Source organism: Pteropus alecto, unplaced genomic scaffold, assembly GCF_000325575.1.
Source record: "Pteropus alecto unplaced genomic scaffold, ASM32557v1 scaffold7, whole genome shotgun sequence".
Taxonomy (NCBI): Eukaryota; Metazoa; Chordata; class Mammalia; order Chiroptera; family Pteropodidae; genus Pteropus; species Pteropus alecto.
In genome coordinates, this window is record NW_006494614.1 from 47777748 (window position 1) to 47804623 (window position 26876).

Sequence of the window (26876 nt, forward strand, 5' to 3'; positions counted from 1 at the left end):
CTCTCAGAATTCCCACAGATCCCAGAAAGCTTTCCTGCCTCCCCTCACCTTTTGCCACACTGTTCAGATTTTCCTCAGACAAAATGGAAAGAGTTTGGGTCTGGGAATTCTGAGCATCTCTTGTCTCCCTGAACTCCCCACCCCCACCCCCGACAACTCCAGGCCCAGGGGAGGGTTCTCACTTGGATCAAATCCAGCAGCAGGGAGGCCTTGAAGGTCCAGTCCAGTCGCAGAGCCTCATTCCGCAGCAGGTCCTCCAGGCTGCCTCGGGCACAATGCTCCAGCACCAGAGCACTGATCCCAGGGGCCGTGAAGAAGCCCAGGCAGGCGGCAACATTATCATGCCGCAGCTCTCGCATCTGCTGGGGCAGTGAGCACCTTAGTAGCCCCCAGGGGTCTCTTGGAGGCTGGACTAGGTGCAGTCAGCATATGGACCTTCAGTAGTTATCACCCAGCACAGGGCTGAGCACAGAGAGGCATCGGAAATAATGGATGGATGCATGGATGGATGGATGGATGGATGGATGGATGGATGGATGGATGGATGGGTAGGTGGCTGGATGGATGGATGAGCAGATGAGTGGGCAGATGGAAGGATGGATGAATGGGTGAGTGGAAGCAGCATGGATGAATAAGTGAATGAGCTGTAAGCAATTTCACAGTATAGGGATCTAAGCCTGTTTCCCAACCTAAGTGGCACCATGGACCTGGAAACTGTCAATTCTTTCTCCAAGACTCAGGGACAGATGAGGAAAAGAAAAGGTGCAGGAGGGATCATGTCCAAGCAGAAAGCAGCATCCCTGATGGCTGACCAACAGGTCAGAGAACTCGAACCCAATGAGCGATGCCAGCATTTGCCCAAGCAGGAAAGATGGAACCTCACAAAAACGTTTGGGGGTCATCTGAGAGGGGAAGACCTAGTTATCCTCATGCATAGAGAGTCACACGCATATTAACATATGTGGTGAGGTAAGAATGGCCTCAAATCCTTTGGCACTCTTATCAAGAGGTGGGGACTCTGTTCCCTCCCTTTGAATCTGAGCATGCTCTGTGACACTGTGACCAATAGAACATGGTAGAAATGTGAGTTTCTGGTCTAGGTTTAGAAGACTGGCAGCTTCTATTTTCTGTCTCTTGTTGTCCTCTCTGTTGGAGCCCTGAATGGCCATAAGAAGTCTCCCTACCCAGAGTCACCACACTGGAGAGATGACATGAAGAAGCCCTGAGACTGCACAGAGTGGGGAGACAGGTCCAGCGGAGCCCCCTCTTCCAACTGCCCTGCCAAAGCCCTGAGCATGAGAGTGAAGCAACGGAGGCCCTTTGGACCGGGGGTCAGCAAATTTTTCTGTAAAAGTTCAGATGGTAAAAATTTGTGGGTCATACAGTCTTTGTCACAAATACCCACCTCTGCTGTTGTAGGGCAAAAGTAGCAGAGACAAAACATGAACAAATGAGCATGGTTGTGTTCTAATAAAACTTTATGAAAATAGGCAGTGAGCCTGATATGGCACGTGGGCCATAGTTTGCCAACCTCTGACAGCCTATTTATAAGCTGAATACACTGAGTGATCCCTGCCAATGCCAAGTGGAACTGAAAAATTGCCCAGCCGAGCCCTGCGCAAATTTCCTACCTTCAAAATTGTAAGATATCATAAAATCATTTGGGAGAGTATTGAGAGTTGTTGCTTTAAGACACTACATTTTGGGGTAAGTTGTTACACAGTCATAGAGAAGCAGAAGAGCATATCGAAAGGTCTGAGAAGTTCTATTGCTAACCTAAGCAATTTCCAAACTTGTTTGATCACATGTAGGGCCTTTTCTTTTAAGAAACGTCTACACGCGTTGGTTGTAAGACGCCCACTGGGAAATGTCTAGCCTAAATTCCAGTCACTGAATCTCTACCAACCTGACTTCAGAAAGTGGCGACATTGGAAATAATAATGCAATTCATCATTTATCAAAGGCACGCTACTTTCCAAGGGCAGTGCTAGGTTATTTTGTATACTGTCTCCAATCCTCAGAATCTCCCTGCGTGGTTTCATTAGCTCCATTTTACAGGAAAGCTACGTGCCCTATGGAGGCATAATTTCATCTGGGACCTTTCTGACGCAAACCCTGTGCTCTGTACTCCACTCCACAGTGCCTCTCAGGATGGTGACAATCTCGGGGATGAATGGGTTTATGATATTAGAGATGACAAGTGACTGAAGCCCCCCAGGAAAAGGAACCGTGTCTCTCCTCTTTACAGCTGTCTCTCCCAAACCCAGAACATGGCCTGGCACACAAGTGGTGCTCGATGAATAGTGACTAAGTAGGTAAATGGGTGGAGGCATGGAGGTATTAATTATGCATGTGGTGATACTGGTGGGGGAGACTGTGCCTCTGGTGGTTACGGCAATGAATCTGTTGGGGTGGTGACATGACTTTAGGTATGCTGGTGTGCGATAGTGACAGTGATGGTGTATGACTGCGATCAAGGCGTGACAGTGGGGAAGCAACCATGATGACAGGAAGGACTTCCTTTCTAAAGCTAGACGCTTCCACATTGAGTAGGAACCTATCCAGACCAGTGGGGGTCTCCTGACAGCACCCGCTCCCAGCCCACCTTCCAGGCCCTCTGCAGTCCTACCTTTCTCAGGAGGCTGAGGCAGTTTGGCCGCAGCTCAGGGGCTGTGCCAGCTTCAAACTTCTTCAGCCATACGCACTCTCCCTGTTCAAGGCAGAACAAGAGTTCATCCACTGCTCGTCCCCAGCTGTGTGACTTCGGGCAAATCCCTCAGCCTCTCTCAGCCTCAGCTTCTTCCCCACAAACATGTTCTTTTTTTGTGCTCCAAGGCTGGCAGAGCCTAGCCAGCAGAAACAAAAGTTGAACTTTACTATAGCCTGGGCAGGGCCAAGGGCCCAGCTTTGGCTAACAGACCTGAGTTCCAGTCCTAACTCCACCACTTTCTAGCTCTGTGACCGTGGGCTCGTGACTTCAGTTCTCTAAGCCTCATATTCCAGTTCTGTAAAGTGAAAATGATATACCCCCACCCACACTACGGGAGCAAATGAGGTGGGGAATATAAAAGTGTTCGCTCCGGGCCTCAAGGTCAACTTTACTCTGCAGGCCTCAGGCTCCTAACGATACACCAAACCCTGTAGGTGAGGGGGGTTCTGTGGCTCAGGGACTCTAGGGGAGGACAGAGGAGGATGGGAGAGGTGGAGGTCTCAGGCCCAGAGTGAGCTCAGGCCCATCTCTCCTCTCAATGGTGTATTTCTGCCTCCTCAACCTCAGCAGCAGCCTGTCAGCTAACTCAAAGGAGCAGATAAAACATGCTTTGCACATCATTAAAGCCTCCTTTCAGTAGAAAAGAAAAAAAAACACAAAAAACAAAAAACAAAAAACCGGAATTCCCCAGAGGAGAAGGTAGAAAAGAAGGAGCAAGAGCTTCATGTTATTTCCTGTAGAAACAATTAGTTCAGCTCGTCAAGCATGAGTCACGGAATAGAAGAAATGGAACATCAGTGAGTTGCTGCATTTGAGAACACAGCACCTGGGGAATAGCAGTGTTCTCAGCAACTTTAGAATTTTGCCTGTCTAACCTCTGATCTTCCAGCCTCCCTCTCAGCTGGTGGCCCAGGCTCTGCCAGGAGGCAGTTCTGGGGTTGGTGCTGCCCCCACATGTCAGGGCCTCAGGGACCCAGGATCTCACTGTCCTTCACCAAAGCAGGCAGGAGGGTGACCTAGGCTGGACCATGTGCTGAGATAGGCCCTGAGGTGGACCCACTGCTGGCAGTGGCCAGGTGCATGTGTCCAGGCCCTGATTTTTTCCCAAGGTCAGATCATGAACCATGCCAGACTAGGAGCTGGGAGTCCTGCTTCCCACTTCTAGTCCTGACACCAATTTGCTTTGGGACCCAAGAAAGACACTGGCCATCTTTGGGCCTCGATTTCCCATTCTGTAACAGAAGTGGGGCATGCAGAGGCCCGAGAGATTGTGGGCTCCCTTGGCTTCTCCCAAACCGACTACAGCTCTCCAGACCTGGGCATAGTAGTGGCGGAGGCCCTCACCTGGTAGAGAGCCACATTGGTAGGCCCCTGGGGTGCTGGCAGGCTTCTTGCTGACCCCTGGGACACTGACCTCAGGCTTCCACCATCCGTCGCACTTCTTGATTCACTTGCACTGTCCACATGCAGCCTCTGGAGGGGGCAGACATGGTCAAGAGCCTTGGTCCACCGCCTGCCCACCTAGCCCAGCACCTGCCCCACCTACTTGTCTGCTTAGGGCCCGATGGATGAAAGTGAGCTCCTGGGCTGTCAGCAGGATCCTGTGGGGTGCCCTCGCCAGCCGCAGCTGCTGGATGCCCAATCTGCAAGTGAGAGAAAGTTCAGGGCAAAAGAGATGGCATGAACATCACTCTCCCCTAGGTCTGGCCCCTTGGACCTGCCTCAAATCCAGAGCTCTCCCCTATCCTCTCCCTTTTTCCTTTCCTATTTCCCCAGCAGTCCCAGCTGGGCTGAGAGGGCACCACCAAGCAGTGCACTCCACAAAGTCCCTCAGCCTTGGCTCAGAGCTGGACTGTTAGCCTGATGCACCTACTGGTCCTGGCCTCATTGTTCCCACACCTAGAGGCCTCATGGGATGGCAAGAGCCTGGGGTGAGGGCTGAGAGTAGAGAGGTGCCCCTCCTAGATGTGGCTGAGGCTCAGGGAACACAGAGGACTTCAAATCCAGGAAGAATTGTTTTCAAAGCTGAAAGTCCCTGGGGGTCATCCTGGCCAAGCCCTCATGGTATAGATGCGTGGCCTGTAGCTCAGGGAGGACCAGGTCTTGTCCAAGTCCCAGGCTTCTTCTCCAAGTTTCAAATGAGCCTTCCAAGAGGCACCCAGCCTTCACAGAGCCTGACCAAGGTTCTCAGATGGACAAAACTATGGGACACTCTTGAGGTCTTGGGATAGAGGATGGAAAAGCCCCCTGCAGATTGCCAGGGCTGTGCACACAGGAGAGAGACCCTGTGGGGCAAGGACACAGAGGAGCAAAATGAGGCGAGTACACAGATTCTCACCTGATGAGGCAAATGAGAGCCCCGCCGGTCAGCACCAGGACACAAGCCAGGGCCAGAGCAAGGAGGCTGCCTGGGGGCTCCGGCTCCGTACCTGTGGGGGAAGCTGGGCAGATATGAGTCCCGACAGTCACAACTGCACAAGGAATACGGCCCCTTCACTCAGCTCCTGTATGTATTCTTCAGTACTCCTCTGAGAAATAGGGACATGATCCCTGCCCAGCTCCCTCCCCAGGGATAAGGCTCAGAATGGCCCTTGACAGAGAAAATCCTATCTGCGGACAGATCATCAGGCACAGATATTGATTTCCAGTATTATTGTCTCGGTTCTCACCTCAAGCTCCCTGCTTTTGGACCTCATGGACCCTGCTCAGATCCCATTACAGTCTTGGTCACAGTATGGCCTTTTATCTGCCGGATGTCAGGTCTTTTCCCGCTAGACTGAGAGCAGCTGGACAGCGGGACCTGCGTCTTATATATCTTTGTGTCTCTGGCACCTAATACAGGGCCTGGACATGGCAGATGCTGGATAAAAGTTGTGTATCCCTGTCAATTATTATCCTACTTCTTGCATGCCCTTTACAATGGGCCACTCACTACCTGTTTTGGCAGTCAGCTTTATTGTCATTCACTTTGACTGTTAGAAGAGGCTTCCTAATTCTGAATCTAAATCAGCACCAGCCCTCAAGCCAGGAGTTGGATGAAAAGTGGCTGCTTAGGACCATGTGCTCTGTGAATGTTTTAGCCCTGCTCAGCTGAGAGGAGGCCTTGCTAGCCTTCCCTGGCATTTTACAACTCTTAGTTCAGTCTTCTCAATAGAGAGTCAAGCCTTTTCTTTGCACCCATTCCCACTTCTCATATGACTGTCCACATGGAAAGCCTTATGAATGAATGATGGATGGATAGATGGATAAATGGATGGATGGATAGATGGATGGATGGATGGTCAGATGGACAGATGGATGGGTGGATGTATGTATGGATGGATGATGAATTACCTCTCATGCACAGCGTATTGGAGTCAAACCAGCAGCTGGAGTCACGTGCTGGAGGGGCCCCTCCTGGAAAGTGTATGGCCCTGCCCAGGGGCTGCACTTGCCATGTGTCAGTGTCTAAGATGTGGGTGGGGACCAGTTGGCTTTCTTGACCATCTGTGTCCAAAATGACGTACTGAGCCAGCCTCCTGCCCTTCTCATCCGTCCGGATCCTCTGGCTAAAGCCAGCTACGTCCAGAGCCCCTATGTGGTCCCCTAAGTGGGCCCCCAAGAGCCCTGCCCCATGGTTCTCAGAGTGGTTCAGGGCATGGGCCAGCAGGACAACAGCATCATAGATGGTTCCAAAAAGTGGGGACACCTGTGGAAGAGAAGGTCCTTCAACCTCATAACCCCATGGCACAGGCTCCCAGACATCTCTGAGTCCTGGCCCTCCTGCCAGCAGCAATTGTTTGAATTATCATCTCCTTAATGGCCCCCAACCAACACACTCCTCTCTTTGGTCCCACTGTTACCTCTGTCCCCACTAAGCAGCCTCACAGTCTCCATGGCCACCACAACCACTGACTCTGTTGTCTCACAGGCATCTCAAACTTACCTAATATGTCCAAAACAGAACTCCTGGTTCTGCAAGTTTTAACCTGACTCTACCACACCAACCCACCCCCCGCTTCCCATATTCTAGGAAATAGAACCACAATGCCTCTCAAGCCTTGGCTTGATTCTTGACTCATCTCTCTCTTCTAGTTCACCAAGTCTCTTTGGCTTTTTCAAAATTTATTCCCAGCCCAATTGACCTCTCACCCCCTTTACTCCTTCACCTGGGTCCGAGCCCTCTCTCTGCTCACCTGAGCCACATAGGAGCTTCCTAAGGGCCAACTTGCTTCCTGCCCTCTCAGGCCATTCCCCATAAAGCAACGGAAGTGATTTTTCTTTTAACATAAGTCAAACCTTTTCTTACTTAAAACCCACGGATGGTTTCCCATTTCACTTATAAGTTCAGACTTATTAACCTGGCCTACAATGCCCCACATGGTCAGGCCCTACGCTCATCTCAGATCCTTTTCCTCATTCCTCATGACAATCTAGCCATCCTACACTCCCCTCTGCCTGCTCCTCTAGCCGTTGGAGTTCATGCTGCCTCAGGACCTTTGTGCTTGCTATTTCCCCGGCCTGGTTGCTCTTCACCCAGATCTTCACCTGGCTGCCTCCTTATCACTCAACACTTGGCTCAAGTGCTACCTTCTACAGTGGGCTTCCCTTCCTGTCCTAACTGTTGTTGCCCACTACTCCATCCTAGCCACTCTCTGCCACTTTATCCTGTTTTATTTTCTTGATGATGTTATCACTCTATGAATTGGGTTACTGGGTTGTTTGGCTACTGTCTGTCTCGCCTTAACAGAACAGAAGCTCCTCAAAGGCCAGATCTGTCTTGTCCATTATTGTGTCTTTGATGCTTGGAACAGTGTCACATGAGAAGAACTCAGTTCGCATTTGTCAGATGACTGATGGGTTGAATGACCCTCCGTCAGCCTCTGCATCCCTGTTACCACCTCCAGACACCATTATCTTCTTATCACCAAGAAGCAGCTATCCCAGGGACACTCGAGCAGCTGAATTCTATAAGCCAAAACTGAGTGGGCAGCTGCACCCCACACCCAACACTCTTCAGATTCACAGCAGTGACATCCCAAACTTTCCTGCTCTCTCACATCCCTGACACTCTCTCTTTCTGATCTTCACAATTTGCTAGAGAGATATAGATAAAGGAAAGGAAGAATGGCTGCAAGAGAAAGAGCAGCTAAGCCAGAAATCAGAATTAGAGGAATTGAGTCAGTGACAGAAAACGGGAAGCAAAACAGACACAAGAGGAGAATTGATCAAGCAAGCCAAAAGAGTGAAAACAAAAAAGAAGACAGACACACACACACACACACACACACACACACACACACACACACACACTCCTATGAGAGCAAAAGAGAGAGAGCACACCAGGGACTAGGTAGAGAGTCACTTTGTCAAATAAGGGATGGATCACATGCCCACAGTGGAGATAGGACTAGTTGGCAGCTGGCCAAGCCCAGGAAGACCTGGAGTGGGTGAGGAGCACACCAGCCCATAGCCCTGCTCTCAGGGCCTGCACCGACCTACCTGCTGTGTCTCCAGGTGGACTGCCACATTTTCATTGGCCCCAGCAGCTTCGAAGGCCTTATCCATGGGACTAGACTCCAGGCTGACGGTGAGCACTGCATCATAGACTTCTCTCAGGGGCCCCATGTGGCCGAGGGCGGGGTAGGAGCGGTTGCGGTAGGGCAGGGAGAAGAGCATGGTGTCATAGGGCAAGAAGACCAGCCTTCCATCTGCCAGGCCCTGGGCCCACACTCGCCTCAGCAGGGCCGTCTGCTCGGAGCCACCCAGGAGCGCCGAGTGCATGCACAGCACCACGACTGCGGACAGAGGTGACAGGCTCACCTTCACAGGCCTTCTCTGAAACCCAGAAGTCTCTGGCCTGGAGAGCGCTCAGAACTCTTAGGTTCATTCCCTACTCCTATGCAGCCACTGCCCAGACCCCTCCCTATCAGTCTGGGGAAAAGAGGACTATCCCCTTTATCTGTTCCCTCTGCAACGATAACAGCCAACGCCACCAAATCTGGGCTTGGCCTGGTGCAAAAAAGATCCCCCTCGACTGAAGATAGATTTGTATTAATATGTCCCTTTCAGCCTGCACGCCCAATCATTTTGACTAACTTCCCACCCTCTCTCTGCCCTGCTGACTCTGACAATTGTTAATATTTATTGACAGCTTGCTCTGTGTTATCCTAAAGTACTTTTACAAATAGTCATTGGATATTATAACAGTACTGAGAAGTATATTTATCATTATCTCTACTTTCAGAGGAGGAAACCAAGGCATAGGAAGTTAAGGAGTTACCCCAGGTATATAACCCCCTTGTTGGCAGGGCCAGATCTAAACCTGGGTAGGCTGGCTCCCAGGCTGTCATCTGCTTTTTTAAGCCTTTTAAAAAATTGAGATAATTCATATACCATCAAATACAGCCTTTAAAAGTGTACAACTCAGCGTATATACACGGTTGTGTAACCATCACTACTATTTAATTCTGGAACATTTTCATCATCCCAAAAAGCAACTTTGTACCCATTAGCAGCCACTCCCCATTACTCCTTCCCCCTAACCCCAGTAAGCCACTCATCTACTTTCTATCTCTATCGATTCGCCTAATCTGGACATTTCACATAAGTGGGATCATACAGTATGTGGTCCTTTGTGGCTGTTTTCTTCTTTCACTAACATAATGTTCTCCGGGTTCATCCACGCTGTAGCATGAATCAGTATTTCATTCACTCTTATGGCTGCTCAATATTCCACTCTATGGATAGACTACATTTTGTTTATTCATGTACCATCAGTTTGTCATCCCGACTGTGGCCCTGGGTGGCACCCTCAAGGTCTAAGCAGACACGAATGCATTCCCCTTTACCATAGTAAAAGAAATCAGCCCTAGGTAATAAGGCAGCCAATTTCACCCCCAGGCACCAAGGACAGAAGGGAGCCCTGCCCAAGGTAAGGGTCCCACATATCTGCCCAAAGTAAAGGTTCTCTGCATCTTAGGTACCTGACCAGGGCTGCAACGCCCACCAAAAAAGGGCCACCACTTTCTTTGGATGTGGCCCACGTTCCTACTGCAATCTCTTTCTCCAGAAAATGCAGGAACATGGAGCAACCAAGGAAGGCCGAGGGGCATGTAGAAGTAAGAACCTGGAGCCCCTGCCTCTGCTGAGCCCCTGGGTGGCCATGCTATATAAGCCATGGGCAGGAGCCACCTGCTCTTGCCCCCAGAATAATGGGAGGGCCCTCGAAGAGAGCTCCACAGGACTGGGGGGAAACAGAACCAGGGCTTCCTTTACCCCGTCTCTGCCAGGTTTCTGTTCAACTTCTCACCAAATCTCCCTTCTTTCAGAAGTCAGAACCGTGTTCTGCACTTGGCCACAAGGGAGCGCTGATCTGCACACGTGGGTCAATTAAAGGGAAAAAGTCTCTCCTGATTGTAAACAGGGCTCACTGCACTAGCGGCATTGTTGTAATCCCTTTATCTGCCGTAGTCCATTTCATCTTCACAACCCTGTGAAGTAGGGTAAAAGCCTCTACTGATTGTAAACAGGGCTCACTGCACTAGCGGCAGTTGTAATCCCTTTATCTGCCATAGTCCATTTCATCTTCACAACCCTGTGAAGTAGGGGCTTTTGTTAGCCTCATATTATTGATGAGGAAACTATAGCACAGAGAGGTTTAGTGATTTGCCTGAAGTCACACAGCTGGTAGGAGGTGGGGCCAGGAGTGGGGTCCTGGCAATCTGATTCCAGAAAATGTACCTGTAACCACTCTGGCTCCTGGCTCCCGTGGCTAGGACTCAATCCCCTGAAACAGGGTGGAGAAGGAGTCTGATGAGGTTCCCCCTACCCACTTCCACTGTGCTCCAGCCACACAGAAGTGACCTGTTCATTCTGCTAGTCCCATTAACATGCTGCCTCTGTCCCTTTGCACTAGCTGATCCCTCTGCTCAGAATGCATCCCCTCTCATTCCCACCTGCAATCGATTTCTCATTTTCATGCCCTGCCGTGATGTCACCTTCCCTGTGAAGCCCTGCTCACCTTTAAGTAGACCAACTCCCCTAGCCTCTGGGCTCCTCTGTCACCTGTATAGGTATCTGTCTCCTGTCAAACTCAAGCTCCTCACTGCTGAGGCCCAGCCATTTCCTCCCTAGCCCAGCCAGGGTCAGGCACAGAACAGCGCTCAGTGACTCTTGATTGAAAGGTGTTTACAAAACACTCAGTCACATACATCTATCTGCTCCTCGTGACCCTGTGAGATAGGTTTTATTATCCCCATTTCACTTGCTGGAAAACTGGGGCTCACAGAAGTGAGGCACCATTCCTGAGTGGCAGTGGGCACACCTGAGCCACGTCTCATGCTCCACTCTGCTCTAACTCACTAACTGGCCACCAGAGCTCAGGGACTGCCCAACCCACTCCTCCTCACTGGTGCTGGCTTCAACTCCCTCAAATCTAGAACACTTGGTGGTTAGTCTCGGTGGCTTTCAAACTGCGTTGCCAGTACTCAAGATGTAATAAATACGTCTTACTTTGGTATGCTCTCATAGCTGAGTGTATAAAATTGATTTTCACAAAACTGAAGGGAAGTTTCACAGAACGAGACTCTCTCCTGTTATCTGCAATGCACTCTCATAGTCACTACTTTTATTTGATTCTATTTCATTCTATTCCACTCAATTCCAGTCTTCTCTATTGCTTTCTATTCATTCTCTTTCTTCCCTTGTTTGTAATGCTAGTCTTGATTCACCAGACTGGTTTCTTGACACAAATGACTCACAGCTCAAAAAACCCCAGGGTAGATTAATTCTCAGGTTTCTTGTGTCTTTTTGGTGCTGCCTCCCCTATACCCCATTCCTCCATGCCTCCTCCAGGAAGCCTCCTCAGATCTCCCAGGGCCCAGCCCCATGCCTCCTCCAGATCACCAGGCTTCTGCTCCCTGGGATGGTCTTGACTTCTCTGTCATAACCGCCGGCTTACAAACCTGTTCCTCCACTCCACAATCATCCCTTAGAGACCAGTCACTGTGAAACTAAGAATGGCTCTAACTCCTTTCCCGAGGCTCAGGTACTTCTACTCTTTCATTTCCTTCATCGTACCAGGCAAGAACAAAGCCTTGTGTCCCATTTCACAACTAACATTCGAATCAGAGCTCAAAAATCTGGCTGCACCAAATGCCAACTGCGTGACTCGGACATATTACTTCCCTTATCTGAGCTGCAAAGTGCAGACCTCAGCAGGACCAGCTCACATGGCTGCTGGGAGGTTAAATGTGGGGCCATTGTCAAGTGCTCAACCAGTGTCTAATGCCAAGGAAACTCTCCATCAACCACCATATGAAGTCCAGGCTGCCCGTAGAAAGAAGGCACCACATACACTTACTTTTCAGGCCGTCTACGCTGCGGAGCTGCTTCAGGACCTCTGTGGCCCCCTGCTCCCCGGGTCCCAGAGAGGTCACCAGCCCCACAGGCAGCCCGTGTGTCCTGAGAGTCATGGCTACCTCTCGGGCCGTAGCCACCCAGATGTCCTGGTGAGAGGACACAATGGCCACACGAGCCCAGCCAAAGTATCTCATGATGGACAGCAGCACTTGGGCAGCTGAAGGCAAGGTGGGCACCAGCTTACCTCCTCCCTCTGGAGCCCCACATGCCCAGGAGAAGAGGGTCTTGTCCCAGCCCTGGGCCAGCAGGGCTGCTGCTGGGCAGTAACCAGGATTGACAGGACCCACAAAAGCGGCTACTGTGTTCTTGTGGGCCAGGAATGTGGTCAGGGCATGAGGGGTGTCACAGCCCGTGGGGAGGACCACGGAAGCCAGCCGCAAGCCCAGCACCAGCGAGGAGTCCTGATTGGCTCGGTCCACAGCCAGCTGGGCAGCAGCATTGGGGAGAGCCTGGGCAAAGATTGGATCACAGTCCCAGGGACCCAGTACCCCCAAGGTGAATGTCCTTGCCCCCCAGGCAAGAGCAGGGAGAGAGCCAGCCCACAGGAGGGCACCCCAAAGCACCACAGAGAGAAGGGGTAGGGAAAAATAGGGAAAGGACAGTTTTTGAATGGCCAAGAGTAGACCCCCATGGGCTCCGGCAGGGCAGGCAGGTCTTTCTGAGTGGCAGCATCCAGTACCAACCTTCAGGGTACAAGCACCCCTGCAGTCCTGGGGAATAAGAAAAAGGTTTCCTTTCTAGCATTTTCTGTCAGTGCTTCCTACATGATTTTGAGGCAGATACCTCCTCCAGGAACTTCAGCTTCCTCATTGGTAAAATGAGAGATTTGGACCCATGATGTCTGAGGACTCCAGCATTTGGGGGCTAACATCCTCCCCAGGACTGGTTAACAGCCTCATGATGTCTATGCAGGGTCCTGGGCTGGAGCTCAATGGCTCGGCGTATGGGCTCTGGAGTCCGAGCTGACCAGATCTGCTCACTGCTTCCCATTCGAGTGGCCCTAGGCCAATCTCTGAAGCCTCATTTTCCTCTTCTGTAAAATGTGGATGATGAAACTTACTTTATAAAGTTAATGTGATGATTAAACGACATAATGTGAAGCACTTAGCACAGTCCCTGGTACTTAGGCGTTCAGTAAACCCTGCCTCTTACAATCTGTTACTATGAATTCTTCCTGCAGTCATCCTCCAAGGTGGGCCAAGTTCTCCTGGTGCTCCTCTGAGCCTCCCCTGCTTCTTAACCTCAAGCCCAGCACCATTTCACAGCACTTGACTCTGCCAGATTCTATGGGCCCTATGTCATAAGCAGGGCCTGGGTACTGTAGCTCCCGCATTGTGTATCTGTGGCTAGAGGGTTCACATTGTGTGTGCAAAGTCAAATCTCTGATCCCCTTATATCCCTGGGCAGACGAATGTCTTGTTATCCCCATTGTACAGATGAGGAAACCAAGGGGAACTGAATGGAGTGGCAGAGAGACAGGATTTGGACAAATCTGTTCAGCTCATCTGTCACCCACACTGGGCTTCCTTGACTCGGACACTGGGACTGGGGCATTCCCCACTTCATTTTACTGTTTCAGGACCTCGATGCCCATCCTACAGCCCTGAAACTCCTGCCTGGCCTCATTTTGCGTTCCTGCCATTGCCCCTCTCTCACCCACAGGACTCAGCCAAGTCCTCCCGCACCACTTATGCAGCCAGCAGCCTTCCACTGTGGGTGCCCCAGGAAGGCAAAGGGTTCCATCTCACACTTCAGAAACTGCCAGGCTGGTAGGGAGGTGGGTCTCAGCCAAAAGCAGAGCTGACTACAGTACAGGCAGTAGGCAGGATTGTTGTGGGAGGATATGGGGTCCTCCTGAAGAGGCTCAGGGTGGGCTTCCCAGGGGAGACCCAGCTAGAACCAGCCTGTACTTGGAAGCGTAGATCAGGAGAGTAAGAGGATGCCCTCCCGAAGCCAACGGCAATGGTCTGTGCAGAGTAGCTCTTTAGAAATTATGTTCCAAGCAGAGGAATAAGAAAGACCTTGAACTCTCACAGAGGATTAAATCCTGATTTTAGGACTCACTAGCTCCTAACCTGGGGCAAGGCGCTTAACTTCTCGGCGCCTCAGTTTCCTTGTCCGTAAAGTAGAGATAGGAAGAGCTATCTGGAAGAGTTGTAGTGAGGACTGAAATGAGTAGAGTATCTACAATGGAGATGTTGTGCTAAGTAGGTAAGTAGTACTCACTAAATGGAAGTAAATAGGTACTTACTAAATGACAGTGATCACCATCATCATTGTCGCTATCTTTGGATCCTAGAGGGGAGGCAGGTGCATTGTAGTGTAAAGAGAGCTGGACAGGGAGGTTAAGGTCCAAATTTCAGTCCAGTCCTGCCCTTGCCCCTCTCAAAGCCTCAGCCTCCTCATCTGTTAAAGAAGCCAGTTTGCAGGGCTGGCCGACCGTGGTTCCTTCAGGCCTGTGATGTTACCTTTCTCCCCGCTCAGGTCCAGGGACTTGGGGGTGGCTGCTCTTCTGTCAACCTCTGAGGGGCCCTCTGTACCCTTCCTTCTCTTCTGCTGTGATGCTTTAAGTGGTCTCCTAACATCCCCACCTCTCCAGATGAGCACCTCAGAGCAGCTGGGTGAGTTCCAGGCTCATAGAGAGCTAATCATTCCTGGTTACGAACATAAGCATATGCGGCTGTTAATGACAGCCACATCTCCCCTCAATTTGCACTTTCCAAAGCACCTGTGATCCACTGCTTTGCCTGTCCTCCCAGAGGCCCTGAGAAGTGACCTTTTACCCTCTTTTTCAGGGGAAGAAGCTGACTCTGGTTGGAATGGCAACTTGTCTGAGGTCTCACCAAAAGTTAAAGCTGAGTTGGGACCAGGGCTTGACTTTTCACCTCCCAGCCAAGGGCAAAATTAGTTTTTTATTCAACACCTAGAAAAATCAGAGCTGAAGGATCCCTGAAGATCTAAACATCTAAACCAACTCCTCTGAGTACAGATGGGGAAACTGAGGCACAGGAAGGGGAAATTAGAAGAGCTTTCCTTCAGTCCTTCAAAGCAGCAGCAGGATCCCCTGGCCCTGTGGTCCTGCTGGCAGCGCTCAGTGTCCCAGGGATTCTCTTGCTGATGGGCTGCAGGGACTCACAGAAGGCTCCGGCCTGTAGCAGGCTCAGCCTGGGGCCAGGTCAGGAGCTCACTTTAGTCCCAGCTCTGCTGCTGATTTGTGTGTTGGAGTCTACACCTCTTTCTGTGCTGCAGTTTTTCCCATCTATACAAGGAGGACTTAGTTTAGATGTTTAGGTCTCCAGAGATCCTTCAGTTCCGATGTTCTAGTTGTCAATAAAAATCAGGAAATAGGTGACTTTTGTCTCTGAAGCTGGCCATGTCCCCTCTCGTAACCCTTCCCCCAGGAATATGTGGGCTGCCAATGCCACCTCCAGCACAATGGGTTAATATGTCTCCTGGGGAGAGACCATTTATATTTTTACACCCAAAGAGATGGACACCAAGGATTAGCCACAGATTGCTTGGCTCAGAGGCAAGTTCATGGAGTTAGTCAACTCCATACTACCATAACCTCGAAAGATAAAGATTCCTTTAGCTGCATTAACAGACAAATGACCAAAATAGGGAAGGTGATAGGAACCCAGAGAAGGAAGATAGGGTTTTCCTTCAATCTCTGTAGCGAAAGGTAACTCTCCCTGACCCCCAACCTGGTCCTTCTTGCCTTCCTTCAGGGCAAGCTTCCTGAAGACCCACCTGCCATGTTTTGCAGCTGGGGCTGGTTCACTGCCTCTTTGGGGATCCTAAGGTTCTTGCACCAGGGCCCTCCGATGTCAAACTCTTCAAACAGACTCTGGCCTGGGGAGCTCCCATTGCCACCACCACCTGTGCAGTCCCCACTCCTGCTGCCTTTCAGCTTCCAGAGACTCCTGCCTGGGAAGTGTTTTATATATGGCTCATTCTCTCCCTGTCCTCCGCAGGGGCCTGAAGAAGCCACTTGGAAAATTTGATCTGTTCAAACCCTAAGGCTCTGGGGAGCCAGGCCAGAAAGGAAGGAGAAAATGAAGAAGAGAGGACCTGAGGGAAGGAGAATGTCTTCAGCACTCCGGACAGCTCCAGACTGGCTGGGACTCCCGGGAGGAAGGGATGAGCCAACACTAAAGAAACCAGCATTATTGAGCATTACGTGCCAAGGCCTATGCTGAGCACCATTGATTCAATCCTCTGAGATAGGTATTATTATTAATGTGTTCCCAATTTAAAGATAAGGAAAATACAGCACAGAGGATGAATCAGTGGACTTTCAATTCTTCTTTCTCCACCTGCTCTCTTCTACCTAAGTGAAATTAACCTTCGCTAAGTACACTAAGTATCTACTATGTGGTAGGGATCCTACATACCCAATCTCATTTAACCCTTACAACAACCTTATGAAATGGGTGTTATATTTTGCCTTCTTCACATCACTTTATTCATTCAACAATATTTACTGAGCACCAGTTATGTTTCAGGCACTGTTCACTTGAGATACATCAACAAAGAAAAAACCCCCAAACCCACTATTTTGGAAATAAAAGTGTATTTTGACACATACAAATTAAATGAATAAAGCTAAAAAAAGAAACAAAAATGCCCCAAAGATTTTGCCCCTCACAGAGCTAACTTTATATCAGGGGTAGGGAGTGACGTGTGAGTCAACAAACAATAAACATGATAAAGTAGATTTGTTTTTTATGTTAAAGAAAGTGATAAGTGATATAAAAAAGAAAAAATAGAGAAAGATAATAACATTATAGTATAATTCAATATGTGTTTTCCATATTGCTATACAATTTTTATCATTATAATTTCGTTGGTTAAGGAACACATTCAGTAGATGTGTCGTAACTTAGTAATTATATTTTCGTTGGATATTTTTATTTAGCCCTTATTCCATTCTGGAAGGGTTTTAGGGCCCCTGTTGATGTGCTGGACATATGCCTGCTTGCTCTCAGATCCATTCTCTGACCTGCCCAAAGCTGACTGGGCTTCCAAGAGAGAGGTTATCTATCCCCCAGGGAACTGACCCTGAAAACTTCACTTCCCAGCATCCTTTGCCACTGGCCTCAGTCAGATTGAGCCAATAGGAAACACTCACAGGAAACTGGAAGACAGAAGAGAGAAGCCCGGAGATTCTCTCTTTCTCTCTCTCTCTCTCTCTCTCTCCCTTAACTTTGTATCATCAGCTCCGAGTCTCTCTCTCTCTCTCTCTCTCTCTCTCTCTCTCTCTCTCTCTCTCTCTCTCTCCAAAAGAGGCTGTAGGTATCCCAAACTCCTTCCTCCCTTTGTCTCTCACCATCAGGTGTAGGAGAGGCATCTTGCTGTTACCAATCTCTGAACTGTTTCATATCCCAACAACTTTGCAGTCACTTCCCCATTCTAATTTCCTACTATTGAACTGCTGGTAAGGACTGTTTTCCAGAGTGTACCCTGACTGATACACTATATAACTGATTTGTTTGCAATTTCTCACCATTATAAATAATTCTTTAATAGATATGATTTTTCATCTTTTGAATTTTTCTTTATGATAAATTCTCAGGAATAGCCATACTGGTATCAAAGAATAGGAACATTATTACGGCTCTTGTTACATACTGCTTTATATTGTAAGTTACAAAAAAAAAAATGTATTGAGTCAAGATATTTTTTAGATAACTGGAGCTATTTGAATATGGACTGAGCATTAGCTGATACAAGTTGTTTTTAAGTTTTTCAGAGTGTGATAATGGCAAGGAAGTTATGTAAGAAATTAGACATTTTCTCAAGTATGTATACTCGAATGTATGTAGGGGAAATGACATGATGTCTGGGATTTATTTGAAATTATTATACAAAAGGGGGGATAAATGAAATATAGAAAAACCTTAATTTTTGAATCTAGGCAATGGTTGTACTTGGGTTCATAACACTATTCTTCCTACTTTTGTGTATGTTTAAAAACTTTTATATGAAAAAAAAGTGTTAATACCCATTAACAGTGTACAAGTTTCACCATATTCTCTTCAGCATTCAGTATTCTAATTTTTTCTAAATAAAACCAGCATTTTTAAATACCATGCATTATATTCGTTTTCCATGTTGTATAACAAATTACCACAACCTTAGCAACTTAACGCACATATATTCCAGTTTCTGTAGGTCAGAAGTCTGGGCACGGTTTAACCGGGACCTCTGTCAGAGTCTCACAGGCTGCAATCAAGGTGTCAGTCAAGGCTGAGTTCTCATTTGGAGGCTTGAGTAGGGACGGGTCCCTTCCAAACTCCCTCAAGTTGTTGGCAGTAAGATTCATGGCAGCTCGCTTCTTCAAAGCCAGTATCTAGTAACTTCCTGGATGGTCTGAGTATTTCTCTTTTCCCGGAGAACAGACACCCTGGTAAGTAACCCCAGAACCCCTTGGAAAGAAATTTATGATATGCACTTTCCTCAAAGGGACCCAGAATCCTGCTCAGTCAGCACTCTGAACCTGTGAGCTGCTGAGTCTGAGACTTGGGTAAGAGGCAACACATCCACGTAGTGATGACTCAGGATAGGTTTCTACCCAGCATACCTAGAAATTTTCTTTCTATATATGTCTAGCAACGCCTTGGAAGGCTTCCATGTGTTTCCCCTCTTGGGACCCTGTAATAAATTAGCTATTCCCACAGATTCCTAAAGCATTCCAATAGCCAATAACCACTCCATATCTGTGGCTTATTACGGTAATTGGGTTCATCTTGTTTATAATGGTTAAGTGCTGCCATCTATCTGGACTTCCATTATTTACAGTGAGATCAGGAACTTCCATTACAACACCCACTATGGCACCCTCTGGCTTACGAGGGGAAACCACCATGGAGCTTTTCAAGGATGGCGACATGCCCTCCACACACACTCACACTGCCATGAATATATTCCTTAATGCTTTGGTGAAGGGAGTGTCTTCAGCTTCTCCTAAGGGTGTGAGCAGGTGGCATGCAATAGATCCACGTGTCCATTTTCCTGAGCCTTCAGACTTTTTCCTTCATAGTGTTCCAAGGAAGTTCTGGCATTTCAACCTCATTCAGTGAGGCAAGAGACCCCAGTGATATTGTTCATACAAACCAGCTTCTTGGGGTCCAGAAGGGGTTGGGAAGAGCAGACAGAGGATCTAGATGGGCAAATGGAAGATATCGGCACAACCATTTTACCCTGAAAGAGTCAGGGGTCAGGCAGCTTTAGCCCATGAGGCTTTGAAGAAAGGGAGGTTTTCCCAGGAGCAAATTGTAGGAGGTCACCTAAGAAAAAAAAAAAGTGACACAAGCAAATGTGCAAACCAGAGAGTTCAGGTACATCCAGATGTTGGCTACATGCCCGAAAGGAAAAGGTCAGGGTCAACACACACAGTTGACAAGCAGGCCTGGGATCAAACTTGAACCCAAATCTCCTTTCATTTGGAAGACATGCTATTTCTGAAGTTTGTCCATTTACCTGACTTGGCGCCTCCCGCAGTGGGCATCCAAAGACCTCAGGAGACTCTATTCACAGTGGTCTACCCCCAGCTAAGGCCCCACACATTCTATTCTGCCATTCACCCAATATCCCGAGCCTTTCAGGCCCTGCTCTTGCCAGGATTCATCTGACCAAACTTAGCCTTTAAGCAATTTGTCCTGGGTGCCCAGCCCTGCAATCAGACATGGTTTCTATGGGGGCCATGATCTGGTGTTTGCCTCCAGAGTGAACGTCCTGTGGCAATAACAGCTCTTATAGAAGAAAGTACAAAGTGTGCTCGGAGCCAAAGGAAGGAATGAACTGCCTGGGCAGAGGCAAGGAAGGATACAAGGAGGTGTTGTGCTCTAGTTATTTAATTCTAGGAAACACCTCAAACTTAAAGGCTTACCACCACCACAACTGTTTATTTTGCTTGTAAATCTGCCATTTGGACAAGGTTTGGCAGAGAAGGTTTGGTTCTACGCCACAGCATCTACTGGGACAGTTGACTGAGGCAAGTTGGGAGGAGTGCATGTGTAGGACCAGAAAGGGTGGCCAAGTCTCCACTAGTCTTCTAGGTCTTGGACACAAGCAGAGGGCAGTTGCCTGGCATCAGAGTTGAGACCAGGAGGTGGCAGCCAGATGCTCTAGTGGCCATGGACAGGAAGCAGTACTGCCCTGGTTGGTTCCTCCCCATCTTGGGGACTTTCTCCAGGGATGCTAGAGTTCACTCCATCTGTCCCAGAAAAATGGAAGCCCTTAACTGAAGAAGGAGCTTTAAGTGGTCTCTATGCCACCTCTCAGACAGGGCAGGAACTCCCTGTGGTAGCTCCAACCATGTTTGCACATTTCCACTAGTCACTGGCCACTCAATGCTCCCTGGGTTGGCTGTCCAGTTGTAAGCTACTTAGCTAGTAAAGTTTCTGTCCTGTTGAGTTGAGAATCTGCCTCCCTCTGACCTCAACACTCTGGCTCTTGTTCTACTTTCTCTGCCAAAAAGAGCGAGCCTCTGTCCTCATCAACCCCAGATAGTCAAGAAGTGTCACCAACACGAAGTAGCAATAAAAAACATTCATAGAGCCTTTGAAACAGTCAGGATAATCAAAATAGCAAACATACTATACACATTCAGTTAGGACTGTTCTAGGTGCTTAACATGTAATGATTTATTTAATCATCACACTCCTATGAGATAGGACAGCCCTTCCCTGTCTTATTCATATCTGGGCCCCCAAGACCCTGCTTGGCACTTATTAAATATACATAAGTATATGTTGAATTTTTATCTCCATTTTGCTGAAGAGAAAACTGAAGCACAGTTTTGCTGAAGATCATGCAGCTCTTAAGGGACAGAGTCTGGGATTTAGAACCAGGCAGCCTAGCTCCAGAATGCATCCCCTCAAACCCCAAATGTGCTGCTTTAAAAACAAACAAACAAACATAACATCAACCATTCCCTCACCTTTTCTTTTCCCAGGAAAACATCCCCAAATCCCTCCATGTTCCTCATATAGGTAATAACAATGACGTGACATTAGTGGCATTTATATGGCACTGTGACATATTCTCATTTCATTTAAGCCTAATTCTAATCTCTACAGTGTAAGATTTGGAGGAATAAGAGTTGTCCAATCCTGTTCATTACTTAACCCCCAAAGCCAAGCCTGGCACATAGTATATGCACAATAAATATTAAGTTGGGTGGGTTAACTTTAAAGATGAACAACTGAGGTTCATGTAGTTTAAGAAACATCGCTGAGATGCCAGAATTAGTAAATTACAAAGCCCTGATTTGAAACCAGTCGCTATCCCAAAGAGTATTTCTACTGCACCATGCCTGGCCTCTCTGGGCATCATCTTCCTCTCCAGTTAAATGGGCATCCTAAGTCCCCTTAGGGCTGCAGGGGGGACAAACAATATAATAGATGTGAAGGTGCTCCACAAAAAGGAGAGGGGCACATAATATGGGGCTTTCTTGTTTCTGTTTCTGTGTCACTGAAGCTTACACAAGTCCTGGTGCAGAGCAGGAGGTGGAGGTGCTGCAATGAGAGCCCCAGTGAATGAGGGTGATGCCTATAAGATATCAGTGAAACTGCGATGCTGGATGGATGGATGGATGGGTGGGTGGATGGATGGATGGATGGATGGATGGATGGATGGATGGATGGATAGATGGATATATGGGCAGATGGGTAGATGGATGAGTAGGTGAATGGGTGAATCAAAAGGTTGATAGATAGATGGATGGAGAAATAAATGCTCATCAGAAAAAGACATTCGTATACAAGTGTGCACTCAGGCTGCTATTTTAGTATCTATCCAGTAGAGGGCACCTTCGTTCCAATAATTGGCTTAGACTAGAGTTTCTTGGCAGTAAAAAGCGTCTTGCAGGAGAGTACACCTGTAGCCAACACAGGGCCTGGCCTATAGCTTGTTGACAGCCTTGGCAGATGAAAGAATTGAGACAAAGAGGACAGGTCAGAGTCTGTGGGGAGCAGGGGTGAGGTATAAAGGACACAGGCTTAGAGACCGACCCCTGGTGCCAGGGGCCTTAGGGAGAGTACTTCATACTTCAGAGCCTGGTTCCCTTTTGTAAAATGAAAAAATAAGTGTACCTTCTAGGCTTGTCAGGAGGATTAAACAAGATACACTCTAGACTGTCCCAAAGACTGTTTCTACTGCACCATGCTTGGCTCCTTTGGGCATCAGCTTCCTCTCTGGTTAAATGGGCATCTTAAGTCTCCTTAGGGCTACAGAGGAGACAAACAATATAATGGATGTGAAGGTGCTCCACGAAGAAGAGAGGGCATGTGGACATGGAGCTAAAGTACACTAAAGGCCCTCAACACTCGCAGGTGAGGCATTCGTGGCTCAGAGAGGTTTGTGTGACTTATCCAAGGCCACCTAGAAAGTACAAAGTGGAAAGTCTGTAAGGACCTAATGAGATTTCTATGAGAATACAGAAAGTTCTACGAGAATAAAAGTGGTTCTGGGGACTGGAGACCGGTCTAGGCAAGTGTGGAAATTTTCAAGGGGGGAAGCCGCTCAGAGACTGGGTAAGATTCTTAGAGACGGAATTAAGTGAGTCCATCCTGCCACCCAGGGGGAATACCAAGTACCCACTTAACAGCCAGTCCAGGAGCTCCAGGAACACTTCTGTAATGTGGGAAATTAACATTTTAATGTGGAACTTGACTTTCATCTCCCCGTGGCTGGTATGAATTGGCCAACTTAACAAAGTGTTTCAGGAAGCTGAGCTTTTCCTTCGGCATTTTTTTATGTGTTGCTGTCACTCCTGGCCCCTGCCAGGGATTTGTCTCAGGGACCAGGCCTGGCTTGTATTGCCTCAGAATGAGCTTTTCTGCAGGAGGCACCCTGCAGAAAGGCAAGCCCAGTTCCACAAGCTTCAAAAAATAAATAGAAAACCAATGTTTTCTGGAGCAAGCAGCCTTGCTGGGCTGAGGGAGTGTCTGGCCCTGAACACAGTGGGTGAGTTTCAGATCATAAGCTGGTTCCTGGCCTGGGCCATGGCCCTGATCCTGAGGAAGAATATCATCCACTCTGTAGTATTCCTTCTTCAGGAAATGGCTTGTACGGGGCAGGCCTTGAAATTGGGAGAGGACCAAAGGTGGGGGCGGGGAAACACTTTTTCTTCTCATAAGGCGGTGTCTAGAACCTGCTGAAGTGATGCAGACCAATGAAGACTTGAGTGGGATCATACCTGCCCTGGTCTAAACCTACTTTTGCTGAGGTCCAAGACCATCTTTGGATTTCAGCAACCTCTAGTGCTGCTCACCAGGGTGCCACACGGAAAGTCAGCCTTTTCCACCAGCAGCACCGGGACCAACAACCTGTTCCAGCTCAAACAGGACCTTTGCATTTGTTCTCAATGAAGTTTTTCCGGCACTTCCCATTCATGAGTCCAGCTTGTGTTCATTTATCTGTGACTTCAATGTTTTCTGATCCCCTTTATGCCAGCTCTGTCCTTGGAGGACAGGTGACTAAACCAGGGCCCCTGCTATAATCTAGACGAGGAGGCAGAGGATTGCAACCTAGTGGAGAGTGGAGGCACAAAAGGAAGCGGGAACACTGGCTTTGGAATGGATCCTATGGTCTGATGAAGCTCAGCCCTTCCCCATATCAAGCATGTATTGGTTGCTGAGTCTGCCTGATGCTTTACCCCAATCTCCAGAAAAATGATCGAACGGGATCAGAGGCAATAGAGACCTGCCAGCTGACAGAGGGCCAGCAACAAATAGCAAGGAGTATACCGGAGAGTCTAGAAAACCATGATGAGAAAGTGAGCCACACTCACCAGGTGGGCCCCTACCAGTGCCCTGGAGGGCATAGGGCTGAGAATTTGCAGCCTGAAGCACTGTTAAATTATTCTCCGTGGCCCCAGTACCTCAGAGAGGGCAGGCCCAGCACAGTGTCTATAGAACTAACCACAAGCTGGGAGCAGGACAGGAATGGACAGGGCTGGAATGCACAGTATATCATGGAGGCCTGAGGAGCCCACTCTGACTCGATGTCAAGGAGCCTGGGCAGTGAGCTGGGGAAGGAGGCAGCTCCTCCCTGTACTAGCAGATGGGTGCTTCCAACAGGCCCTGCCACTCTTCGCTCTGACATCTGACTCTTTAGGCCTTCTTGCTTCACTTAAGGCTGTACTACCAGTGATGCGGCCTGTCCCTCAACCCTGATGGCCATACTCTCTCACCCCTAAAATGCAGATCCGAGCCTTTGGTCAGAGATCTAACTGTAACATGGCACCTACTAGGACATCAGATCTGACTGACTTTCGTTCTGCTGTTCCTTTTCTGGGACTAGAATCAGCGATCAATGGTTGGCTTCTATAGGATCTCTCAGCTTCTCTTTCCACTGTTAAATTTCCATCATTGGGTTAAGGTGGGTAGAGGACAATATGGGCAGATCAGACTTGCACTGGACTAAAAATTCTGTCTCTGATTGGTATGTGAACTTGGGAGCCTGTCTCCTCACTGTAAAATGGAAAATAGTTGTGCCTATCTCCAGGGTTGCTGTGGGGTTTGTATGGGATTACAGTTATGCCTGGTACTAGTAAAGAGGTACCCAGTAAATGTCTGTTAGATCGGGATTCTGGAAAGCATGGGAACAGACTGTTAAGTGTAGAACCTGTGGGTTTGATGGGAATGAAGCCAGATCCTAACCCATGAATGGGTCAGAATTTTCTCTCCCTACTGAGTCTTAATCCATGTCTTCATAGAGAACATTTCAAGGGCTGAAAGCTGGCAATTAAGGCCAGAGTAGACTCAAAGAGAGGAAGTACTCTTGAGGTGAACTTGAATGCCAGTAGCAGTTCCCAATGAGAGATGACTGCCCGGGCTTCTGCTCTAGGACACCCCATATGAGTGAGTGCTGTGTCTGATTTTCTGAGCCTTCTTTGAGATAGAGACAGCCAACTGGGCCCAACATCCTTCCTGGAGCCAGCCACACAGCTGCTATATCCATTACGGGGAGGAGCCTGGCTCTGGTAGGGGCCACGTGGCACCAGCTCTCAGCCTTAGGTCAGGGCACAAATGGGAAGGGGGACTCTGGGCAGGGATAGGAAAGAGGTGGGGGCTCAGAAACATTGGCTCAAAAATAGGCTTAGAAAGCAATGTTGTGCAGGGACTTGGGAGGCAAGGACATAAATAGTAATGGGATAAGAAAGAGAAACAGAATCCAGAACAAAGTTGTCATATACAGGAAAGAAGTAGAAAGCCAGAGAGAAGGGTAGGCAGAGACAGAGACTATAGCGTCAGAAGCAGTAGAAATAGAGAAAGGGAGAAAGAAATGGATTCAAGAAAGAAAAGTCAGGTTAGGAAGCAGATGTTCAGAGAGGGAAATAAAGTCGTAATAAGAAGAAGGAGAGATGCTGCAAGAGAATCAGAGGCAGAAAGGAAAGTGTGTGATAAGACAGGGAGTAGAAAGTGGCCAAATAAAAGGCCACGTGCCAGAGACAGGAACTGAGAGAAGGCAGAGCCAGCAGGGGCCTTAGAATCTTTCCCATTCAACCCTCTCCTATTTTCCCTATGAAAAAACCGAGGCCCAGCAAATCAGTGGCAGAATCAGGCTTAGAATCCAGGCGACGAAGATAGTGAAAGGAAAATGAAACCTGGAGAAAAGCTGAGAGCCCCATGGAAAGTCTCAAAGAGAGCATAAAGAGAGAGCCAAGGTCTCGCCCATAGACTGGGCTGCTGTGGCAGGGACACCCAGGACACCCAGAGCAGTGAGCACCTGACCTCTCCCTAAGCTGGGGGTCTGGCAGTGGCAACAGGCAGAGAAGCCAGGTTTGGTGTGGGCTGAACAAATACTAACAGATTTCCATTTCCACGTGCTTTTATTGGGCCTAGCGATTTGGCTCCTCAGAGCTCTTCAGATTAAAACCAGTGAGTCAGGAGGAAGCACACTGGCAGGCCCAAGAAATGTCCGCTGGCAGCGAGGAAAGAGATGGTGTAGCTGTGAACAACGGATACCAGAAGTCGCCACGATTGTCAGTCGGGAACCATGCAGAGCAGGGGCATCAGAATTACAGCAATGAGTGTGCTTAGTAACAGTTTGTAGTTATCAGGGATGAGTAACTACCCTAGTGAACTCTCTCACAAAGCTGTGGAAGCATAGCACGTATCTTAAAAAAAGGATCTCAAATCAGGAATCCAGCAATGTACTCTGAAGGTACAGAATTTCTATGTGGATCTTTAAGTGTGTTTTCCTTATTTGGAATTATTTTTAAAATTCACTTCTCAGTTATGAAAGCAAATGGTTTCTTCCTCTATAACAATTCAAAATTAACAGAGATTTTCATAGACTAAGACTTGGCCAGGGTTATTCAAGAAAGCCTGAGCATCAAGTGGCTTAGTAAATAAACGCCGACTTTTACTTCCCCTTTGCTAGGCCTTGGGCTCACGGGGAAGCTGGCCTGGCATAGGAGAGCAGAGCACAGAATGATGAGGAGGGTCCCCGTGAAGGAGAGAACACTGGCTGTGATGGGAGGTTAGTTATATATGATCAAACAAGTAAATATATTAAGGATGATGGGAGCCAGGTTCTTATTATTACAGGAGGAAGTCATACATATGGAAAAAGGAAAAAACAGAATTAGTCTTCTGTTGTTGGACTGAACACTAATCCATACTGTGAACTCATGGTTTTCCAGATAGATATGCTTTCTAGCTCCCTCTATCAAGAGGACCTGGGAACAGTAACACCCCAATAGCAATGAGCACCCCTGAAACTTAGATCTTGGCTTCTAAAAGGAACTTGT

General features: G+C 48.4%; 1 protein-coding gene across 1 annotated transcript in view; it reads right to left on the bottom strand.

Annotated features, from left to right (window-relative positions):
• The window catches only part of LOC102884807 (olfactory guanylyl cyclase GC-D-like), a 33627-nt gene extending 20843 nt beyond the window's left edge, over window positions 1-12784 (bottom strand). Inside the window, 9 exon segments of the mRNA XM_006926860.1 lie at window positions 183-359; window positions 2630-2710; window positions 4055-4183; window positions 4257-4353; window positions 5049-5139; window positions 6044-6398; window positions 8192-8487; window positions 12054-12699; window positions 12701-12784. Coding sequence (XP_006926922.1) covers window positions 183-359; window positions 2630-2710; window positions 4055-4183; window positions 4257-4353; window positions 5049-5139; window positions 6044-6398; window positions 8192-8487; window positions 12054-12699; window positions 12701-12784 — 1956 coding nt within the window.
• Between the last annotated feature and the right edge of the window lie 14092 nt (window positions 12785-26876).